The following is a 21,055-nucleotide window of genomic DNA, read 5'->3' on the forward strand; positions in this document are numbered from 1 at the left end:
GCATCGTGCATCGTGCATCGTGCATCGTGCATCGTGCATCGTGCATCAATCGAATCGATCGAATGTTGACGATCAGGAAAGAGTCTGACCTTGAAGGTCCACGTGCAAACGGGATATGTTAGATTAGAGGACAATTAACGCGCGTTAACTGGCGCGATAATTTGCTAATGAAGAACAACCGCGGTATCCGCGTATTTTCCTCAGCGAAAGAATGTTGTATTACGGTCGGCTCGTAATACAAAAGTTGTACATAACGGTGCGTAGCGTCTCGCCCGCGGCATAATCTTTATTTAATACCTTCGTCGTTACCGCTATCGTCTTCCATCGTCTTCCGTCGTTTCAATAAAACTTTTCGCTTTTCTTCACACAATTTAACACATTAAACGAAGTAAACGACTCAAGTTACATTATAAACGTGAAACACTTGGATCTATAATACCATTTATCGATTGTTCAATCAAAAAAACCCCCGAAATAATTATATTAGCTTAAATTCTAGGACATCCCTTTCGGGTTTTTCTGTTTTAAATCCTTACAATTCGAATCCTGATCCAAATTTTTAAACTACAATTAATATTTAGAGGTAAAACGAGTTGCTCTTTCCGAAAATCTAGTCAAAAGTCAAGATAAGATATCTGAAAAAAGGTATAAAAGTTGAAAGTGGAAGTAAAAAGAGTGACTCCTGCCTTTTTACTGAAAAATATTCAATGTTTTTGTCTACCTTTTTCAGTAGAATTTTTATTATATAAATCACTTAAATAATAATTATATCAATTTATTCTACTCAAAAAGTTAAACGAAGTCGTCTATTAGCTGAATATTTGTCAGTAAAAAGGCAGGGGTCACACTTACTTTTCTTATTTTCACTTTCAACCTTTATATCTTTTTTTCCAGATATCCCATCCCATCACCGACTGAATTTTTGGAAAGAGCAACTCTTTTTACCTCTAAATACCAATTGCGGTCTCGAAATTTGAATTAGGACCTAACCCGAGATTATAGAAGGATTTAAAATAGAAAAATGTGTAGGGACCTTTTCTAGTACTTAATGAGATAGTATATCTCGCCTACAAAGGTTCTGTATGTTAGATCGAAAAGTAGTTGGAAATTTCAGAAAACTTTTACTTCTTTCATTAAGTTAGATTTTACTCTAATTTATTTAATTCGCCTTAAAAAAATCAAGCATTAATTGCTTTAGGCAAAACACAAGCACGGATATGTTAAACATTCGTTAAGTTACTATTCAAATCTTATCAGTGTCAATTATGAAGTGTTCTATCATTTTTTTTTTTTTTTTTTATAATAAAATTTTTTAACTGTTCGCATAGAAGAATATTTTACATATATTTTCAAGATGATTCGTTCCATGAAAAAGATTAACGATCTTTGTGACACACGATGAAACGCTCCGCGATACGTAGCAGATATACGGTGGATGAAGTTGATCGCGTCTCAAAATGTATACGTAGCAGGCACTTTAAACATTATCAATACACTAGCGACCATACCTAGCCATTGCCATTTTATTTTCAAAGCTTATCTATCCTTTTCTTTTTTAATACTCAAACTATTTTAATTTTCCACGTCCAACACGTTTCATTACGTCGTCGCAACAGAAATGCACATTGTAACGTTTAGAATTGTTCGAGGAGTGAGACATTTTTATGAGACATATACGATACGATGACACGAGAGAAAAACGGTAAAAAAAATGTTCATTGATGTAAGATGAGATAAGATTATCGAGGATTGAAAGCTTATCGAAAGAATATTCGCTATTCACTGTATATAATTTTTAAATTAAATCATGTGTCTCTAACACTACCGTGTGAAAGCACGGAAGTGAAAAACGAGGATCATATTGTGCCAGTATGCTGAAGAGTTGCTTCTCGTTCTGAAATGGCAGTATCAGGTAAATTCTTTAGAATCGTTTTTTTAGAATTCCTTTTCAAATTCAAATTCAATGACGCAACAGTCCCAGTCGGGCTTGGGCCTCCCCCAAAGTAATTCCTTTTATCGTATCGTTAATTCTTTGTGCAAACACAAAATTATCGACAATTCAAGAAATTGAAATCTGAAAATATTCTATCCAACTTGACTTCTAATATCCATAAAATTTGGAACAAATACGCGATAGATTATCCGATATGTCGATCCACTATTTGGATCAATATGCAATTTATCTTCACTGCAGCGTTGTGCAAAATAAATTAGTGTAAATACAATTAGCCATCTTTTCCAAGTAAGCAGGTATTTTTATTAAAAGATAATTGAATTTCACAAGTGCAAAATGAATGAATGTCTGGAGAGTTACATATGATATAATAGACCATTGACACCCACGGATTTCCGGCTTGCACGATTATCGTTCGACCAATCTTGTGCAATTTTGCAATTGGCTGCGACAGAGTTACAAACGCGAATGTGATATCAAGCCTTGTAAAACAGATTCCTCCTTCCTGCGACTCGTCGAAGTTAATTTATGTTATGATGTATATTATTTCAGTAGCGAGTAAAAGAGAGAGAGAGAGAAGTTAATTAATTGAAAATCAATAATTACATAATCTCCATTAATTTCTCCATTAATTTTCGATACCAAAAATTATATAATAATGAACATTTTATTTAATTATTTATACAAATACGAGATCACACACATTGATTGCAAATTAAATATTGAAACAATGTTATTCTCATTATTTCATATGCGAGTTTTGCAAAACAGTTATATATTATTCTCTCGATTTTTCCGTCCAATTTTTCGCTTCCTTGCTCTTGATATTCTTTCTTATTCTTCCGAACAGTTACGTAAGTTATCTCTACCCTCTCTTGATCCTCCTATCGCAATTCCTAAAGAAACAGGGAAAGAAATCACACGTAGATCTAGCTCAACCCTCTTCGAGAAACGTGATATAAGGATTTCCTTTTTAAGAGAAACATTTTTCATTACAAACACATTTATAAAAACCATTTAACATTGCGCTATATGTTTATACTCTTGAATTTGTGTTTTTAAATCATTTATTATTTATAAATAGATAACAGATGTCAAGAGTGTCTAGCTCACTTTATTTTCAATAAAATATATTTTCCATTTATCAATGAAGTTTGAAACATCATTAAATTAGAAAAGATAAATCTTTATAAATTTATAAAAACAATTTAAAATTATTTTGCTCCTAAAATGTATTATTTGTGCAAAGGAGCAGATATTTTTGATTCGCCGTTCCAGAAAAATATATTCTTCATTAATGAGTTGGCCGTTCTGGAAAACTTTTTTATAGTACTATGTGCATATCGATCGCCATTGGTACTATTCATCCGTAATGACCAAGTTCAACGGCGGGTTTCTTCAACACGGGAGGGAGCTCTACGTGTAAGATCGAGTATACGTATATTACACTGCTAAAACGAGGGAGGCCACGAGGACGCGAGGGTGCGGGGTCAAAGATGATCGTGATAATCACTCAACGATGAATATCCATAAATAGCCATAGTCGGCGAGCGGTTTATAGACAGTTTGCGCTGAAACAGAATGTCGAAGCTCTTTGAAACTGATTGTTCACGTAGGCCACGTAGGGCATATGAGCGAGCTTATTACAACATTCGCTCGCGAATTTCAGTTTGTTGTGATAATTGAAGTTAATAATATTATATATCACTTTCGATTCCGATATAATAAAAGTACTTTTTTACGATTTAACAGCATTTTATGAAAACTGATCCAATATTTACAATTTCTTTCGATAAGCTTTTATTTGTCTGCACAAATTTAATATTCAAAAAACAGAAGCAATATTAGAAAAAATTTCAAGACCCATATGCAAAATGTGATGACGCGTGTGTATGTGTGTGTGGGGGACGGGGGCACGATAGCTTTATTACTCCAAAAAAGATAATATCTCAAAGAGATAAGTTCTCAGACGTCATGTCTCTGGTACAAAATGGAGCCACCAATGTTAGTCAATAAAATAATCGAGGCGAGAAGGTTCACTTAAAATTAGATTACGTTAATACATGTTGGTCTTTACTTTGATCGCTTTATCATTAATCCACAACAGCGATTGCTATAGGTTATAATGTGGGAGAACTAAGATTACTTGATCTCTGTTACCTCGGATTCTCTGTATTACGATATATGTACATAAAACAGGATCTAAGCGCAAACCTAACTAAACTATACTATCGTTGGTTTAGCTTTACGATCAGAACTGCTTTGGTCAAACAGCGATAAATATTTGCACGAATAAAAGCCTAATTTGTCCCATGGTCTCACTTTGAACGCCGAAACATGAATCTTTTTCATATCCTACCATGTCCTATTCAGCATTTGATTTCAAAGTTAGACAGTAAGAAAAAGTGTTCTTAAAATGAAATTCGCTGCTTTTAGACATTCAGAAAATATTAGTTTACTGTTTCTGCTTTAATCATAATGTTAAATCATATTATAATCATATTATGATATGTTATTATGTATGACTTAATTTTTACAGTATTTCATATATGAGTCCTATGTCTACATATTCCATATTGTCATATATGAGATATGATATGATATCGCACAATCTCTCTATAATTATATATTCCGCAGGTAACGGCTCCATTTCGGTAAAATTACTGCTATTGTTTTCGTATTACCGACATCTTTCGAGTAATCTAATCGATAAAATTGTAAACGAAATTAATCATCATTCGATCTATAAATTAAAATGCAATAAATTGATTGCCGACGGTAAAATATTTGTTCAAACGAGAACATCCAAGATTGATTTTCATTAAAAGATTCGTGTTAAAAAACTCGTAATAATATTAGAGATTCTTATCAGAGTATAAAGTAAAAAAAAAGCATTTGTTAAGTAAATCGTGTTAAATTAATTCCATCATAATATAATTCAAGCAAAATTGTCAAACTCGCGAAATTTTTGTTTCGTTTTTCTCATTAGTACCTATTTTAAGGGACAGACATTTAACGAGCTTATTTGCTTGTTTCAGATATTTGAATGAAAGATAATCCTAGCCGAATGAAAATACTGCTGGAGAAGTAGAAGAAAGAAATCTAAACTTTTGACATTATCTCTCGATTATGCCTGTGTGATGCTTGTGTTCTCTACATGTTACTTTAGTATCGCGGCCGAAAAGAATACGTGGTGCCGAATATTCTTTCGTCAGTTAGATTCACGATAAATATGTTGACAAAATTTAACTAACAATAAGCTTTATAAGATACACAGAATTAAATCTTAGCTAATGTAAAATACAGCAATTTCATTAAGCATTGTAATGATTCGAGGCATCTCAGCGAGACGAGATGAGAGGACGTGCGAAGACGAAGAGAGATCTCGCAAATGTTTACGCACGGCCGATACCCTGACGTTTGGTCGTCTGGTGAAAATTAAGAAGGTCAAAATCATCTTGGGCAATCGCACGTCAGGGTGAGATTACGGTCGAGAGACCGTAATACGTCGTAGTAATACGGCTGCGCACGGTAAAACATGAATGACAGCGAGATCTACTTATTGAACTGGGAAGAAGAGGCACACGCTTCATCAAACAACGATCTTGGCAGGAGCTTTTATAACGCGAGCTCGCCGCCGTTCAATCATACCTATGAGGATCTCTGGGGACTCGCTACCGATCGAATCGGTCTCGCGATCGTTCTATTGCTCTTCTCCGTAGCTACCGTTTTCGGCAACTCGTTAGTGATCCTCGCGGTATTTCGAGAGAGGCATCTGCACACAGCTACGAACTACTTCGTGACTTCATTGGCTTGCGCCGATTGCCTGGTAGGACTGGTAGTGATGCCAATTAGCGCGGTGTACGAGGTATTGGAGAACCGTTGGCTGTTTACGACGGACTGGTGCGACGTTTGGCGCTCGCTGGACGTTCTCTTCTCAACCGCGTCCATCCTGAATCTGTGCGTTATCAGCCTGGATCGCTACTGGGCGATTACCGATCCCTTCACGTATCCGACTCGAATGAGCAGGAAACGCGCGGCGATTCTAATAGCCATCGTATGGATTTGTTCGAGTGCGATCTCCTTTCCTGCGATAGCGTGGTGGCGTGCCGTTCGTACTGAGCAAGTGCCGGAAAACAAGTGTCCCTTCACGGAGAATCTCGGTTACCTGATATTCTCGTCGACAATCAGTTTTTACCTGCCGCTGTTCGTGATGGTATTCACGTATTACAGAATCTATCGCGCCGCCGTGATACAGACGAGGAGTCTCAAACTCGGCACGAAGCAGGTGATGATGGCCTCGGGCGAGCTCGAGCTCACGCTCAGGATACACCGAGGCGGTATATCATCCACCAACACCGACGCCAGGCATCTTTTTCGTACCGCCTCGAGCACCCCTGAGGATCTCCAAGATCTCGAGGAACCATTAACGGTTCCTCTTCACAACAATGGTCTCACCAGAGTACCCTCCGTGAGGATCAACAACAGACAACACATAGGCAAAAATTTCTCTCTCTCGCGTAAGCTCGCCAAGTTCGCCAAGGAGAAAAAGGCGGCAAAGACCCTTGGTATCGTTATGGGGGTATTCATTATTTGCTGGCTGCCGTTCTTCGTTGTGAATCTATGGTCGGGATTCTGCACGAGGTGCATATGGCAGGAAGAAATCGTATCTGCGGCCGTCACTTGGCTCGGATGGATTAACAGCGGAATGAATCCCGTGATATACGCTTGCTGGAGCAGAGATTTTCGTAGGTAAGTCTTGTGCATTTTTGTGCATCTTTGTGCATCATCCTTAATCGGTTTTCCAAAATCAAAATCGTCGAATCAAAATTATCCCATTAATCCATTCCGCAAGCAATCCAAATGCTCTACATTTTGTCTTTTATATATTATATGTACAACAACATACGGTATACCACAATAATCCATGCAATTCAATCAAATTCTTTTTTTTTTTTTTTAATTATTATTATTATAACGAGTATATGTTCTACGTGACGTGGCAACTTGCGGTGTTGGCGTTTTGCACACACTGAAAACGTGTTCTGCTACAAATGAGTAAATTCGTATCTACGACGTTGTCGGCCGTGCGGTACATCCATCTCTTTAATAACGTATGCCGCTAATACGATAGATACATACATCAATGGGTTTACCCATTATCTTGGTCTGTTCCGTTCCGTACATGTAGCAAATACATATAATACGACAATAGTATTACCAGGACTAGAGTATTAACGTGCTTACATGTCACTATCACGCACCGATTTATGAACGCGGGATGTAGTTTACAATCAATCATCACGCGCTGACATATTACCCGACATCACCCGATTGTCACCGTTATCCTAATGCGAATATCGGTTCCATTCCCTACGAGTCATCCTACTAACCAACTACAGAGAGTACGTTATCGAGCGAACCACCAACGATAAGGATAATTTTCGAGGAGAGAAAGAAAACCCGAAAAAGAATACTCGTGAGATTGCAGATCGATTTTAAGTCAACTACGCGGAGATATCTCCATTTAAAACGTATATATGTATATATATAGTCCGGGTATATATACTCGGTAGGGCGTATATACGGTAGGGATTTTCCACGAAGACAGGAAAAGAGAATTTGGCTAGCGGGATTGTGGGTGGATTAGGCGAAGACCCTTTAGCAAATTACTTTTATTCGTCCGCGCGAAATGAGCCTGAAGTTTCAGGAACGGTCTGGTCTGGTATTTTCTTCTCTCGCCTCTACGAGCGCTACCCCCCAAAGGTACTCGTGAAAAGCATTCATCATCTTAAATATCTTCTCGACTTAATAGCAGCTACGGCAATTGAGAATTTTCTTTACAGTTTTCTTTACTTTACGCCAAGTCTCCTGATATATACATAAGTTCGCCTGAAACAGCTCTATATATATTTATTTATTATAGAACAAAAAATAATAATAATAGTACCGAAATATATAATTAAACTTGATCAACTTGCATTCCTTGTAGCAGCAATATTAACATTTAATATTTATAAAATATTGTTATGATTAAATAAATTAAGAGAAAAAAAGCATGAAAAAAGCTTGATAAGTTAATGAACTATAAAGGGAGAAAAAGAAACCATCATTGCAACGCGCGTGCACACATTATCAATAGAATTAAATCATATGTATTATTGTATAATATTCGATAACGTAAATATATATATATCTATACATTCATTGTAGTTTTGGAATAAGAAATTTCGGGAACAAGAAGCTACGCTTGTACAGTGTTTTCGCAAACAGGGAGCAATAGATTAGCGCACTAATCTGTCTCACCATGTGGACATGTTCGCATGTTAAATCGCAAATCGCATGCGAAGCAAATTACGCTACTCGATGGGGGCGATGTAACGCTGACGTTGAATAGATCCGATACGGTTTGGCTGACGCCAAACGACGTTGTGTACAGCAATCCCACGTGTAACTATCACGCTTCACGGATATTTACTCCATGCATACAGGTAAATGTAAAATCAATAGACCGCGTGCTTTCTTTATGGTATACAAGGCTCTGAGGGCCTATCTTCTAGGTCGTAAAATGGATATAGTTCGATCGTTCCAAACAAGCGGATATTAATAAAAGGAATAATTGTAACTTTATACGCGAAAAAGAGTTGACGATTCTAAAGGACACTAACAATGAGCTCAACAATAGCGCGACAAGAATAGCGAAGACAACGACTCAATGCCGCTCATTGATAGAAAAGTAGCTGTTTTATCTGAACGAAAGAATCTGAGGCAACCCGGATCGCATTGATCCATGTCCCACCTGTGTGTGTTTCCTGAAACACCTCCGCGCTCATCGAGTTAATTATAATAAAGCCTTTTAGACAGAATCTATATAATCCTTTTTCCAATATCTTTAATATATAATACAATGTAAAATTACAGATATAGAAAAATCGTAGCGAATCTATGTTGAACGGTAAACTAGTTGTGATGATTAGCGATTGATTTCGCTTGACGAACGAATCAAACTCTTGCCAAACAATAATAATCCCATTTAATAACGTCATATTAACATTTCGATGTTGGCTATATAAACACACAATTAATTCTGATGGCAAGCTTAATGGCTTAACGTTCGATAAAAGTCTGCGATCAAATTTTTAACTTTGTGTAATTTACCGCGAGTCATTGTTTATCTTGCGGAAGACAATACGTGCGCGAGAGTTTCTCATTAAATTAACGAAGACCTTTTGAGTATGATGTAATTAAAAGTTTCTACAAGTATACAGAGAATGCGAACGTAAGTACACGTTCCGTTCCGCTTCAGCTGGAATAGATGTGGATTCTTCCGAGATTTTTCATGGAGAAAGAAATTATAAAAAAATAAGAACATAAATAAAAAGATTTTACTGAAACTAAAAGTGCACAGAGAACAACGAAGAAATTAAATCGTGTACAAAATTCGTGAACAAAATTCGTGAAACAAAACTTAAATTACACAAGAATTTTAAATTATACAAAAATGATCGTATCCATGTCCTCTAAAAAGATAAAAACTTTGAAGCATAAAACGTATGAATTGGTCGCACTCAAACAAAAGCGGCATTACTGCGAAACCGGAAGAGTAATCTGCCTCCCCGAGTTCGTAAAATCTCAAATTTCACATTTTCAAACTTTTACTTCGCATTGTATATCGCGTGGATTATTTCATCTCTCTGTCAACGTTACTTTGTCTCTCTACGTTTCTATAAGCTGACATTTAAAAAAAGCCCACAGTGTGCGTTCCAACAAATAATCCGTGATAAACCATGACAACAACGCGCACAGACATAGTTGTTGCAATATCATTTAATATGACATATGTATATACGTATTATTGTAATAAATTCACATTTCGCATTACGTTATACGCGTTATCAAGATTTTTGAATCAAAGAAATGAATAGCAATACCGAGATGAAAAAAAGTTTTTAGTAAAACTGTTGACATGTTGAAAATGACGCCGTGATGTGAAAAAAGATATAAATCAAGGTTTTTATCTGGGTTTCAAAAAAGGAAAAAAGAAAAGAAGATATAGCAGACAATTTCTAATATTTCTATTCGCCAGTGGACTGATTGTGAGCGAAACCAGGTCACCAATCTTATAAAGACATTCCGAATTCAGGAACGGCCAATTTTTTCCGTTATTGTTTCTCAAATAATCAACATCATCCACATGTTTCCTTCTTCGATCAACATCTATTTCCCGTTTTCTATTCGGCATCTGATACAACTAATATAAATTTGTATGCAATAGTCGCTAAGAACACAAATTTATATTAGCATCTATACAACCTGTGTGTGCAATAGCAACAATATAAGAAATAAAATAGCACAATTTTTAGTTGACAATGAAAACGCAAGCATTATATCACGAGCTGCAAAACAGAACATGAATCCAACATCCAACCCATAAAGAGGGTGAAAAATGAACACGTCTCATAGCAAAGTTCTTTGTATAATAGTATAGAGGAGATACACAGTTTAGTTTATCACTGTTTGTATAGTTTGGATACCACATCTCATATTATACGCTACCAACTCGCTCTTTATAAAGTCACGAAATCAATAATATCTACTCCATCGAAAGTGTACATATACATGTATATAATCGAGGATTAAACTACACAATTTATTCAGTTTTCTAAATAAATAAGTTGTGTGAGAGAGAATTCATATCGTTATATGAGTTAAAACCGAAAGTATGCCAAGGTCTTGTTAAGTAATTGACTTTTCCTTAACGAGTCCTTTTGTGATCGACGATGCGGAATATCCATGTTGCGAAAAAAAAAAGATAAAAATGAAAGCGAGATTCATATAAATGGCGCAGTGCATAGTCGCCAAGATCTGGATTCAACATCGTCGAGACGTCGCGTCGCCTCGCATCCGGCGCCAAAACGTCTGTATATATCTGGCCGTTACTTGTTACTAAAAACGAAGAGAGTCGCCTAACTAAAAGTAATAAACAGGAAAGGGAAGGAACGAAGACGGAGGGTAGAAGAAGGTAAGATCGTACCAGATCAGGCTTAGTAAGCTGTAGCTTGGTAGCCGTAAATCTGCAGAGCTCACCCCCTTCTTGGGCTCCCTACTTCTCTTTCTTAACTCCGTTGGCGTTATCTCAGTTTCTGCTCCTCTATGAACTTTAGTCCGGCTTGGACTTGGATTACACGTTTTCGTAATGCGTAGAATCCTAAAAGAACAAAATCGACTTGGCCATCTCCGCCGGATACCAGATTGCATATATTTACCAGATTGCGTATATTCCGATATATTCGTGCTGTTTTTCTTTCATTCTCTTCTGTCTATTGGTTCTCTACCGTCGAAATTCTTTTGAATCGTGCGCGAAATAAATTTCATCAGCTCCATTAATCCTTAAACTTTCAGAGATAGCTGTGAAAGACTTTTCAGTCTTCTTGCTCATGTCAGTACTTTGTTTAGTATAACTGCTACGTTTTTCATCGGTACTATTTATAAATTAAATGTCTAAAAGTATTTGAATTTATTACTTGCAACTATCACAAATACGAATTTGTAAAACACATCAATGCGTTAAATTCCAAACTGTTATATTTTAGCATCCAACTAATTAATGTCATTCTATCACGGAATGATTTTGTGAACGTGCTATAAAATATCCCGGTAAAAAAATTTTTATATAAAAACATTAATATATATAATTATATAATATTATATAAAATATTATATAAATCATGTCCATATATATATATGCTTTTTTTCTCTTGTATGATCTCTGTTCGTATGTACAAGAAAAAGTATTAAGAAAAAGAATTAGAAAATAATTAAAAGGATAATTTTTGCATTGTTTTTTTATTGTTTATCCTTTTAATTATTTTCTAATTCTTTTTTTTTTTATTTTTTTTTTCTTGTATACATGCGGACAAAGATTATACAAGAGAAGAAAACATAGTATGGACATATTTTATATAATATTTTATATAATATTATATGATTATATATATTTATACGTTTTTATATGAAAAATTTTTTACCAGGATATTTTTTACGAGATAGTCTTGAAGATTTGTTAGTAAGTTTACGCTGATATTCATTATGATGCCGTGACATAGTCATCGATTTTCGGTGTAGTATGTCGCGCGCTTCAGTCCGATTGCATTCCGGCAGAAATGCATTCGGCGCACGTTTCACTGTCATTAAAACGTAAACTCAACGCCAATAACTGATTACACGAGCATTCGCGCCAATCGGGTGAACGGGGCCTTTCGTCCGCAGTTTGGTTCGTTTTGTCGTCGATCGTGACCCAATGACCGGAAATCATACTTGGATTCGCTCTGATTAACGATGTCATCTTACACACACACACACACACACATTCTCTCTCTCTCTCTCTCTCTCTGACTTTTTCGCTCACACAAAAGTCTATGTACGAATAACGTCGAATAACGTCGCGCCATAATCCGATCGTATGATCGATGGAGTAATAGTCCTATGATATAAAAAAAAGTAAAATTAACTTGTTACCCTTCTTTCCTACTGTTTTTCCGTGTTAATCAAAAGAGTTATTTTCTGTGCTATAATGCACTAACATATGGAAATGATAGAAACTGTCATCACACACAGACTCGTAACTTTTTTCTGATTTTTATTTTATTCTTAACTATAGAAATTATACATTTTATTGCATACTTTAACTGGAGATTTACATTTAATATCTTGATGTAATATTGTTAAAACTATGACATTCAAAAGAAAGAGTGATCAAGTGTCATTGAAATTGAAATCTTACATAAGCAACGCATATTTTCAAATAGTTTTCAGCGTATGATTAATTTTTAATCAATGTCAGTGTTGTACCTAACATTTTCATTTAAAAAAAACCTATTCTTTAAAAGCAAATACCGTTGAAATATCCAATAACGATCAATCGCACGCAGGATTGATCAAGCATCACGATATCACATTTAATCAAATACGAAATCCGACACGGAATAGTAAAGTAAAAAAAAAATGTTTTCAAATTGTTCATGAAACATAAATAACTACACTACAACAAGGTGTACCTAGAAAATACCTTAATATCGATCCTGGGTGTTAACCAATTGTCAAAGTATACAGTAAGAAACTTAAACTATTAAAAATAACATTTTTACAATCTCTTTCAGAAACTATCGTTTATCGTTGTTACAAATTTCTAAAATAATCATATATAATACTTATTTTAAATATCATAAGTGTTTTACGTCACAAAATTTAACTTAAAAAAATATTTATCTCGGAAATCTCGAAAAAACATCTTGCAAAATGTACGTGCTATAATATATTTTGTATGCATTTCTTTATAAATTATATTTCAAGACATTTCGAGTTTTATATTATATTGTAAATCATAACGTTTGGTATGTTCGTCGCTTTTCTCATCGACATCTGTGTTACGCAAAATTAGAAATTTGGAGTTATTTAAAAAGACAACTTAAAAAAATTTTTAACTAAAAAGAATATCGAAGCCGTTGACGACACGTTCGCGTTCGCTTCGATTGTGCTGTAATTGTTTGCTGTAATTGTTTTCAACTTTATTCGATAGATACGAAAATCTTTTGCACCAACCAAATACATCACAGTCAATAATGTTGTTAGGTAAATTTTAAAATCGACTTCTCACCTCTTAAAGTTTTACCTCCTTCGGCAAGCTAAACAGAGAGAGGTTTAATGAAATTAGCCGGGAACTTTTCTAATTAACTCGCTGCGGGGCTATTTTATCTGGGAGACGTGGTTAAATATTCCGCGGAATCTCGATAGACTTATTATGAACGGTTAATAAGCCAAGGTAGTTATCGTATAACCGAGAAAAATGTTCAAAATATGTGACGAAGATGTCCTTAAAAAGTATAAAACATTAGCAATATCGACTTATAATGTTCAATTAAAATAAAATATAATGAGATATCGGTCCAAAATAACCATATATACACAGATAATGTTTATATAAAAGCGTTTAAAAGTAAATTTATAGAAACAATTTAGATGGATAAAAAATAACTTCTATAATTAGCAGACAGCATCCACCAAGACATCCCATGATCAAGAGGAAAAATGCTGGCGCGATATCATCGATGTCAATCTTGGAATCGTCATCCTCATTTTCTACGATGTAATGACTTCGGTTTAACATCGCCATGCTTGACCAAAATTCAACGAGACCAGCTTGAACGAGGATTTGAATCTTGAAATTAAATTCTGCTAAATATGGAAAATCTTGTCGAGTGACGAAGGCCAACGGATAACTACCCACAGTCTCTTTTATAATATGTGCGCGTCCTATTTTAGAAGGATTACTTGTCAAATTCAACATCACGAGAAGAGCCAAACTAGTATTTCTTCCTTCGACAAGAGCTAAGAGTTGATTACTATAATCACGTCTCTCCAAAATAATAAGTTTCTCACGAATCATTCGGTCAACGTTATCTTCCATGTCAGCTTTATCAGGCGTTTGTAACAAATCCGCGAATCGCTGAGTCCCGCCTATCTTTAGTCCTGAGTTAGCTAATTCCTCCATAGATTCCATCTGCATGTCCGATGTTCTAATCAAATAATCAGCCAACGATCCTAGATAAAGTTGCGTGAGAAAAAATCCGAATAAAGTCCAAGATATGAATTGAATTCTGCTAGAAGTCATTGTAGGTTGACGAAACGCTGGCACACCGAAAATCAACGCCACAATATCCAAAAATGTAATGTCACGAATAACAAATAGTTTTACGAGTCCACCAGCGATCAGAGTGCAAATTATAGCGTACCAAATATTCGCGCCAAACGGAGATATCAAGCCACGTAGAGAAACGTTCGTTTCAATCGGTATTATCCATGAAACGTGCACCATACCATAACAAGTCGTGTATGTCACTTTTCGGCTAAAATCCCACAAAAGGCCACCAAACACTAAATCGTGGGTCGCATTGTAAAGTCTCAGATATATTTCGGTTTTAATCGTAGTCTTCTCCATCGTTTCAATAGTCTCCCTGTTGAGCTTAATTTTCATGCTACGTGCAATTTCTTCCACCATTGAGCCTTCGACTCCACCGAAACTGAAATGGTTGGTGTCGTTGATGAAAAACGTGAATGGAAAATTATTGAACATCGCCGCGTTCACGGTACTAGCGTCGAGTAACGATGTCGTTTTATTTGTGAAGCGCTGCCATCGAATTGCAGCAGCTTGCTGTTCACATCTGCCTGAAAATGCTGGTTCGGCAAGTGTGTACGATTCGTTGATCCGGACCGGAAGGCTACTGGCGAGCAGAACCGAATCTCCGACCGACGCCAATATCTCGAGCTTAAAAATCGATCCCAGGGACATTTGTTGTACGAGCGTCCCAGCTTCTATCAGAAAGCTTTCTTCATCGGTGAACAGATTTGTTAGCACTATTATAAAATTGCAATCGTGCTCACAGTCATTGACAAAAGAGGAATCGTTCGCTTCGAGAGTGATTCCGCTCTCTGACAGAATAACAACGTTTGTCAAAGCGTCGTATGTTTCCATTACATTTGTCAGACTGACGTTTAATGTATAAATAGCGCTTGTAATACGTAATTCGTTCATCAATGTTTCTATGACAACGGAAATGTCTTGCAGCATATCCGGTAGTAAGAGTGATATTCGATCCGGATATTCGAAATATTCCTCGATAAATTTCGCCGTACAAGGTATTAAGTACTTTGACGCTTCGTCACGCTGATTTTGGCGTTCCATAAAATTTTTCAAGATAACAGATCGATCGGTCGTACGTCGTGATGGTAGCCCAGTAGCAAAAGAAATGGTTATCAGCACGATAAAAAAGACGCGACGTGAATAAAAGTCTTGTGACCGATGAAAGTCAAACGAGTTCAGTTTAATATTATACATGTTGTTTGTCTCAACACTTGCGCGTTGCGCGTTTACGCGTTATGCGTTAGCCGTTACGCGTACCGCATCAATAACCGCTTCGAAATGCAGCGAGGCAACGATGTCGAGCAGTACACTACGCTATTCGGATACTCGACTCGCGAAAACGTAATAACACATTCTACATGGATCACAAAATGTAAATATCACGTAACGTCACGTTCGTGCACTCACCAGAAAGATAATCTATTTATCATCCATTTAGCGACGCGCGGACTACTTATCCGGACTGCTATCGATACTTGGGTTTACACCCATAATACGCGTACACCCATAACGCAAAAGAAACATATTTATATCTTTACGGTTTTTAAAAATAATTAAATTCGCGGAAAAACCGCGTCTCTACCCAAAATTAAATACTAAAAAACTCATTAATAGATTGAAAAAGATTTTAAATTCTATTACACTTCTACATCGAAACAAGGCAATGTGCACGCGAGCATTGATCGCATGTTACATTTTCATCGTCATAGCCCTTACGCAAATATTCGTACACACGATACTGTTTACTTGGAAAAAAAAAATGTAGCAGTCATGCAATCGTTAAAAGCCACACTTGGCAAAGCGTCACGATCGTCACGATATTGTATTAACGCTCTTGTCTACGTCGCATACCGCAAATCTGATTAAGGTATATTAATTTGCATGGTGGTCCATATAAGAAAAGCACAGAAATTCATACAGATAAATACTTCCATTATGTGATGATAATCTCATCACACCGTTCGCAATTTGGTTAACGTTGCAAGCCGTATCATTTTTTCGTTTCAGAGCTTTCGTCAGAATTCTATGCTACTGTTGCCCCAGACGAATGAAACGGCGGTATCAACCAGCATTTAGATGTAAACCAAGTCAGGTGAGTTACATTTATCGCTTTTTTATAAATATTATTCATATTGCAAAGTAACATTAGAAATTAGAATGTTGAATAGCATACATGGCCCCAAATCTAATTTTTAATTTAGATTTATTTCGATTTGCCTAATAATAGAACAATCTTGCCTAAATTCATTTAATGCCCCTCGTGAATTACCCTTGCATAAGCAATTAAATTATAATGACATTTTTTACTTACGAATAAAAACAATACCGAATAAACGAATAAAAAAAAAAGATTTATGCTGAAAAGATCGGGATAGATACAATTGACAATAAAAAATACAATGTAAATAAATGTCTCATAGTTTATATCAAGAAATATCTTTACATGAGAAAACTCTACACCTTTAATAAAAATTCCTACTGGGACGATTAAATATGAAACTATAATTATACAAATAACTATATTACACAAATATGCACATTAAATATCGCTACTGAAGTATTGCTACTGTAATTAATGGTATGTGTTGTTCGAACTACTTTGTCAAGAAGAGAGATAGAGATTCGGAAAAGAGAAATAAACAATTTCCGAGTTAATGGTATTAATGGTATTATAATATATATAATAGGCATTATAAATTATAACATACAGCTGTTAAATAGCACTTGCAATTTCACAGTGAAACGTGCGGTGAATGTTATATAAAGATATATATTATATAATTTTTCATTTTTTAAAACGTTTCGGATACATTGTCTATATTATGCTGACGTGATAATATATATAGGTAACAGAAATGTAGGGTCTTCCACTCGAATCGAATAAGCGTCAATAGGTATGCTGATAGGAGCGACGTGTCACGTGTCACAAATCTTAACGATTCGGACGACAGGGTACTATTAACGCTTATTATTAGATACGGGAACGTATCCAGTATATTCCTTTTTTCAGAAATTCGCATCCGGACGGTACTACTCCGCGTATTCCCTCCATCATGTACGGGGAAGTCGAGAAAATTCCGGCGAGCAAACCTACATTTAACAACGGAATATCATCGCGAGCTGGTCATCGATCGTTGATCGTGAAATTCCTCGAGACCTTTTCTTTATTTCTGTTTATATCGCTTTTCCTTCGTCCTTAATGCACGATAGATAAAGCAGTGTGTGTGTATGTGTGTGTGTGCACATATATATAGTTTAGCCATTGATTTCCAAGTAATCACGATCCTCTGTCCGTTTTCCAAGACCCTTATGTATCAAAGATCAACGAACATCAACGAATATCAACGTATTCCCATAGAATATAAACTCTCGGTATGTGTTTTTACTTTTACTGGTAAATGTGACACTTGATCTTAAATACGCACTTACACATGGCACTGTTCACTATCTAAGAATGCACTTTCTTGCTATAGATACTTTCCTCGTTATTCATTTTTGGCAGTTTTCTTGAAAAGTGATGTCTTATAGTTCTTATACTTTTATTACGTGCGATTTACAGACTATTTCTTCCGAGTAATAAGATATACACAATATATGAGCAGTTATAATAACAAAACGATATTTTCGTGCATGCAAATCTCGTATATTTATATTACGAACGACGTGCCACTAAAAGTACACCTATGATCAGAGACTATAAAGCGCGCTGCTTGAAAGACGTAAAAGTTTGATGACATAAAGAACGTAAGTGACTATATATGCAGATATTAGAAACGATAACGGTGCTCATAATCCTGTGACGCGCTTTTCGTTCAAACTACTTACTCGAGTGCAAAGATATTGCTCAATTTTCATAGATATTGCTCAATTGGAGTGCGAACTCCGTGCGTGTGAGATTTTAGACATTTTTGTGAAATATTTTTTATTGCCAAATGTTTGTTATTTATATAACTTATTAAATACATGACAATTATAAACTGTACTCGCGTACTCCAGTACTCGTACATATATAATTACGTAAAATTCGGGAAATATCAGGAATATGCCAAAAGACAAGATATTACATCGTGGGTACGAGGCAAAATTGATGTAGCTAGGTATGTCCGCGTTTGAAAAATCTAAAATAAACGTGCGACCTCGTGCTATCTCCAATAACCTACATAGATACTTTTAGTTTCGCGGTCGCGTTACCAGAAGGAGAGTCGTGGACACGGGATATATCGGATAAAAGTAGAAGAAGACAAAAATAAGGAGCATTATTTGACCTTGGGGAATTCAATACCCGATAGAACAAACGAGAAAACTCTGATCCGGTCACTATCCCATGAGATGTAGGATGAGACAGAGGAAGAGACGAAAGACAAAACGAGCGCGCGAAACTTTACTTTTTCGGTGAATTATCGCGTAAACCGTAAACTATAATACGTAATACTTACCGACATCTATAAATTTGTCTTTCAAATCAATAATAAATAATATACAAAAATCTCTTTAACAGAGATATTGTGCAATGTAATTACATTGGCGAAAATATCGATATTATCGAGCAGTTACGTTATTAAATTATCTTTTGTTTAAAGACGAGAAAAAAGGCGAGAGAAGGCAGGAAAATATTATGTAAACAGGAATCTGGACATATAACATTTATCCATTTTGCCCACTTTATTCACTTTGTCGCCAACTATATAAATTTGAAACTCGACTCATCCGCATTTGCGATGGCATTTTTTTCACGGCTGGCCGAATATCGAATGATTTGCTTTACGGCCAAGAGCTATCGAAAAACCGTTTAACCACCTAGACCCTCTCCCTATTCAGCCTGGGGTTGTCTCTTCGACCGCACTATTCGCACGATTCGGCGCAAAGCCATGTGTGCACGGGGTATGAGCGTGAAGTGTAAAGCTTGTCGCTGATCCGTGGCGACCTTTAAAGGGAAGCAACGAGCGCGGAGACCGGAGAGATTGGTTGCGTTTGAGGCGAAGCCGATGGATCGATTGTCCCTAGGACGACGACAGGAGAGGAACTGGGTGTCCCGTTGCGTCGCGTCGCGTCGCGTCGGATAAAGGTGCTCGTTTTCCGCGGAAAAAATACACGGAATTTTTTCAAGAAAATACCTACGTTATGCTACCAGCTACCAGCTGCCATCAGCTAACGCGATTATACGATTTGGAATTTTTCGCGATAAAAAAGGAGAGCAGAGAAAAAGCAGACGAAAACAGTGAGACTTGTGCCTTATACGTCTCCGCGCGTCGTCGCTTTGGCGTCGGTGAGATACGTCGAGTGTCAACTGTCGAGTCATCTCACGCGGAGGACAAATTAAATTTTTATACAAATTTAAGTATAGTCTATACCACATTTATGTATCGATTGCCATAATGATAATCCACCGCTTTTCATTTCTCACTACGTGTAAGCACTAAAGCACTCGCCAATGTAGCGCGGACACGTTATTAATTCTCAGAATAAAAGATGAAAAATGTGTACTCTTAAAACAAAGGTAGAATGTAACGATAAAAAAAGCACGAACAATCGGAACAGCCGGACGCAAAATTCTATCTGTGTAAATTCGTTGCTCTGCTAGTTATCGAAAATCTATTTCTGCCCCAATCGCGAAGGATACATATATACATACATATTTGTTTCTGGAAAAGAATGAAGGAGAACACAGCAAGTTTACACGCTATAAAACGTGTAAAACCTGTTTGGTACTACTTCGACACTTGTTGCGGTGAATCATTCTTACAACGAATGGCAAAACGAACGCAAAAGCATTAATCGTAATTATTTTGTTTCAGTATATCTCCGGAATGGCAACGGGAGGGCAAGCAAGTAACGTGAGTTACAGCAGCGTCAGTCAGAGCAGCGACGGCGGTATATGCGCGACCGGAAGTGGTCTCCCCAGTAGCGGTATGTGACGGCACACGACGGCCCGAACAGGGCCACGACGAGAACGAGCGATTCGATTCCGCGATGCGTGAGTATAGAAACAGTAGAAGAGATTCGATGATTCGAACATGTGCAGACTTCCACAAAAGCTAAAAGCTAAAAGCTAAAATGCTAAAAGAATCGTTCCGTGCGACTTGAACTCATCGCGCCTGAAAAATATCAACAGAAATCTTCAATAAAATGCTCCACGGTGCTTCAAGATTACGATTTGTCACCACGAGACGCTACTGCGGCCGAAAGAAAAAACATTGCGAGCGACTTGACGCAAGAACGACTTGACGACGGAATATAGATCGCGAAATATCTACGAAGCGTGTACTTAACATGAATTCATATCGCCACGATTAAAATAAGTTATTAGATTTTCGCTCGCGTAATCACATTAACGAGCAAGCAAGTTAAAATGCCGTGTGTGTGTGTGTGTGTGTGTGTGTGTGTGTGTGTGTGTGTGTGTG

General features: G+C 36.5%; 3 protein-coding genes across 7 annotated transcripts in view; 1 reads left to right on the top strand and 2 right to left on the bottom strand.

Moving 5' to 3' along the window:
- LOC112464303 (dopamine receptor 2-like) overlaps positions 1–21,042 on the top strand; it is a 21,408-nt gene extending 366 nt beyond the window's left edge. For 2 of the 5 annotated variants that reach the window (XM_025031221.1, XM_025031220.1), the window contains exons 2-4: positions 4,993–6,706; positions 16,662–16,746; positions 20,450–21,042. In XM_025031221.1, coding sequence (XP_024886989.1) covers positions 5,493–6,706; positions 16,662–16,746; positions 20,450–20,569 — 1,419 coding nt within the window. In that variant the 5' untranslated portion in view covers positions 4,993–5,492 and the 3' untranslated portion in view covers positions 20,570–21,042. Of the gene's footprint in view, positions 1–1,616; positions 1,913–4,992; positions 6,707–16,661; positions 16,747–17,664 lie in introns of all 5 variants that reach the window. The other 3 variants (XR_003041901.1, XM_025031222.1, XM_025031223.1) reach the window with 3 other exon arrangements.
- LOC112464302 overlaps positions 1–21,055 on the bottom strand; it is a 44,524-nt gene that overhangs the window by 15,785 nt on the left and 7,684 nt on the right. The gene's annotated exons all lie outside the window — the stretch shown is intronic.
- On the bottom strand, positions 13,307–16,655 carry LOC112464300. Its single transcript, XM_025031216.1, has one exon. It carries the CDS (start codon positions 15,846–15,848, stop codon positions 13,956–13,958), a length of 1,893 nt encoding a protein of 630 aa, XP_024886984.1. The 5' UTR covers positions 15,849–16,655; the 3' UTR covers positions 13,307–13,955.

Source organism: Temnothorax curvispinosus, unplaced genomic scaffold (assembly GCF_003070985.1).
Source record: "Temnothorax curvispinosus isolate PA1 unplaced genomic scaffold, ASM307098v1 QBEX01014079.1, whole genome shotgun sequence".
Classification (NCBI taxonomy): domain Eukaryota; kingdom Metazoa; phylum Arthropoda; class Insecta; order Hymenoptera; family Formicidae; genus Temnothorax; species Temnothorax curvispinosus.

Bases quoted from the DNA above. Each gene is read 5' to 3' on its own strand.
- LOC112464300 (XM_025031216.1), bottom strand. From the start codon at position 15,848: ATGTATAATATTAAACTGAACTCGTTTGACTTTCATCGGTCACAAGAC.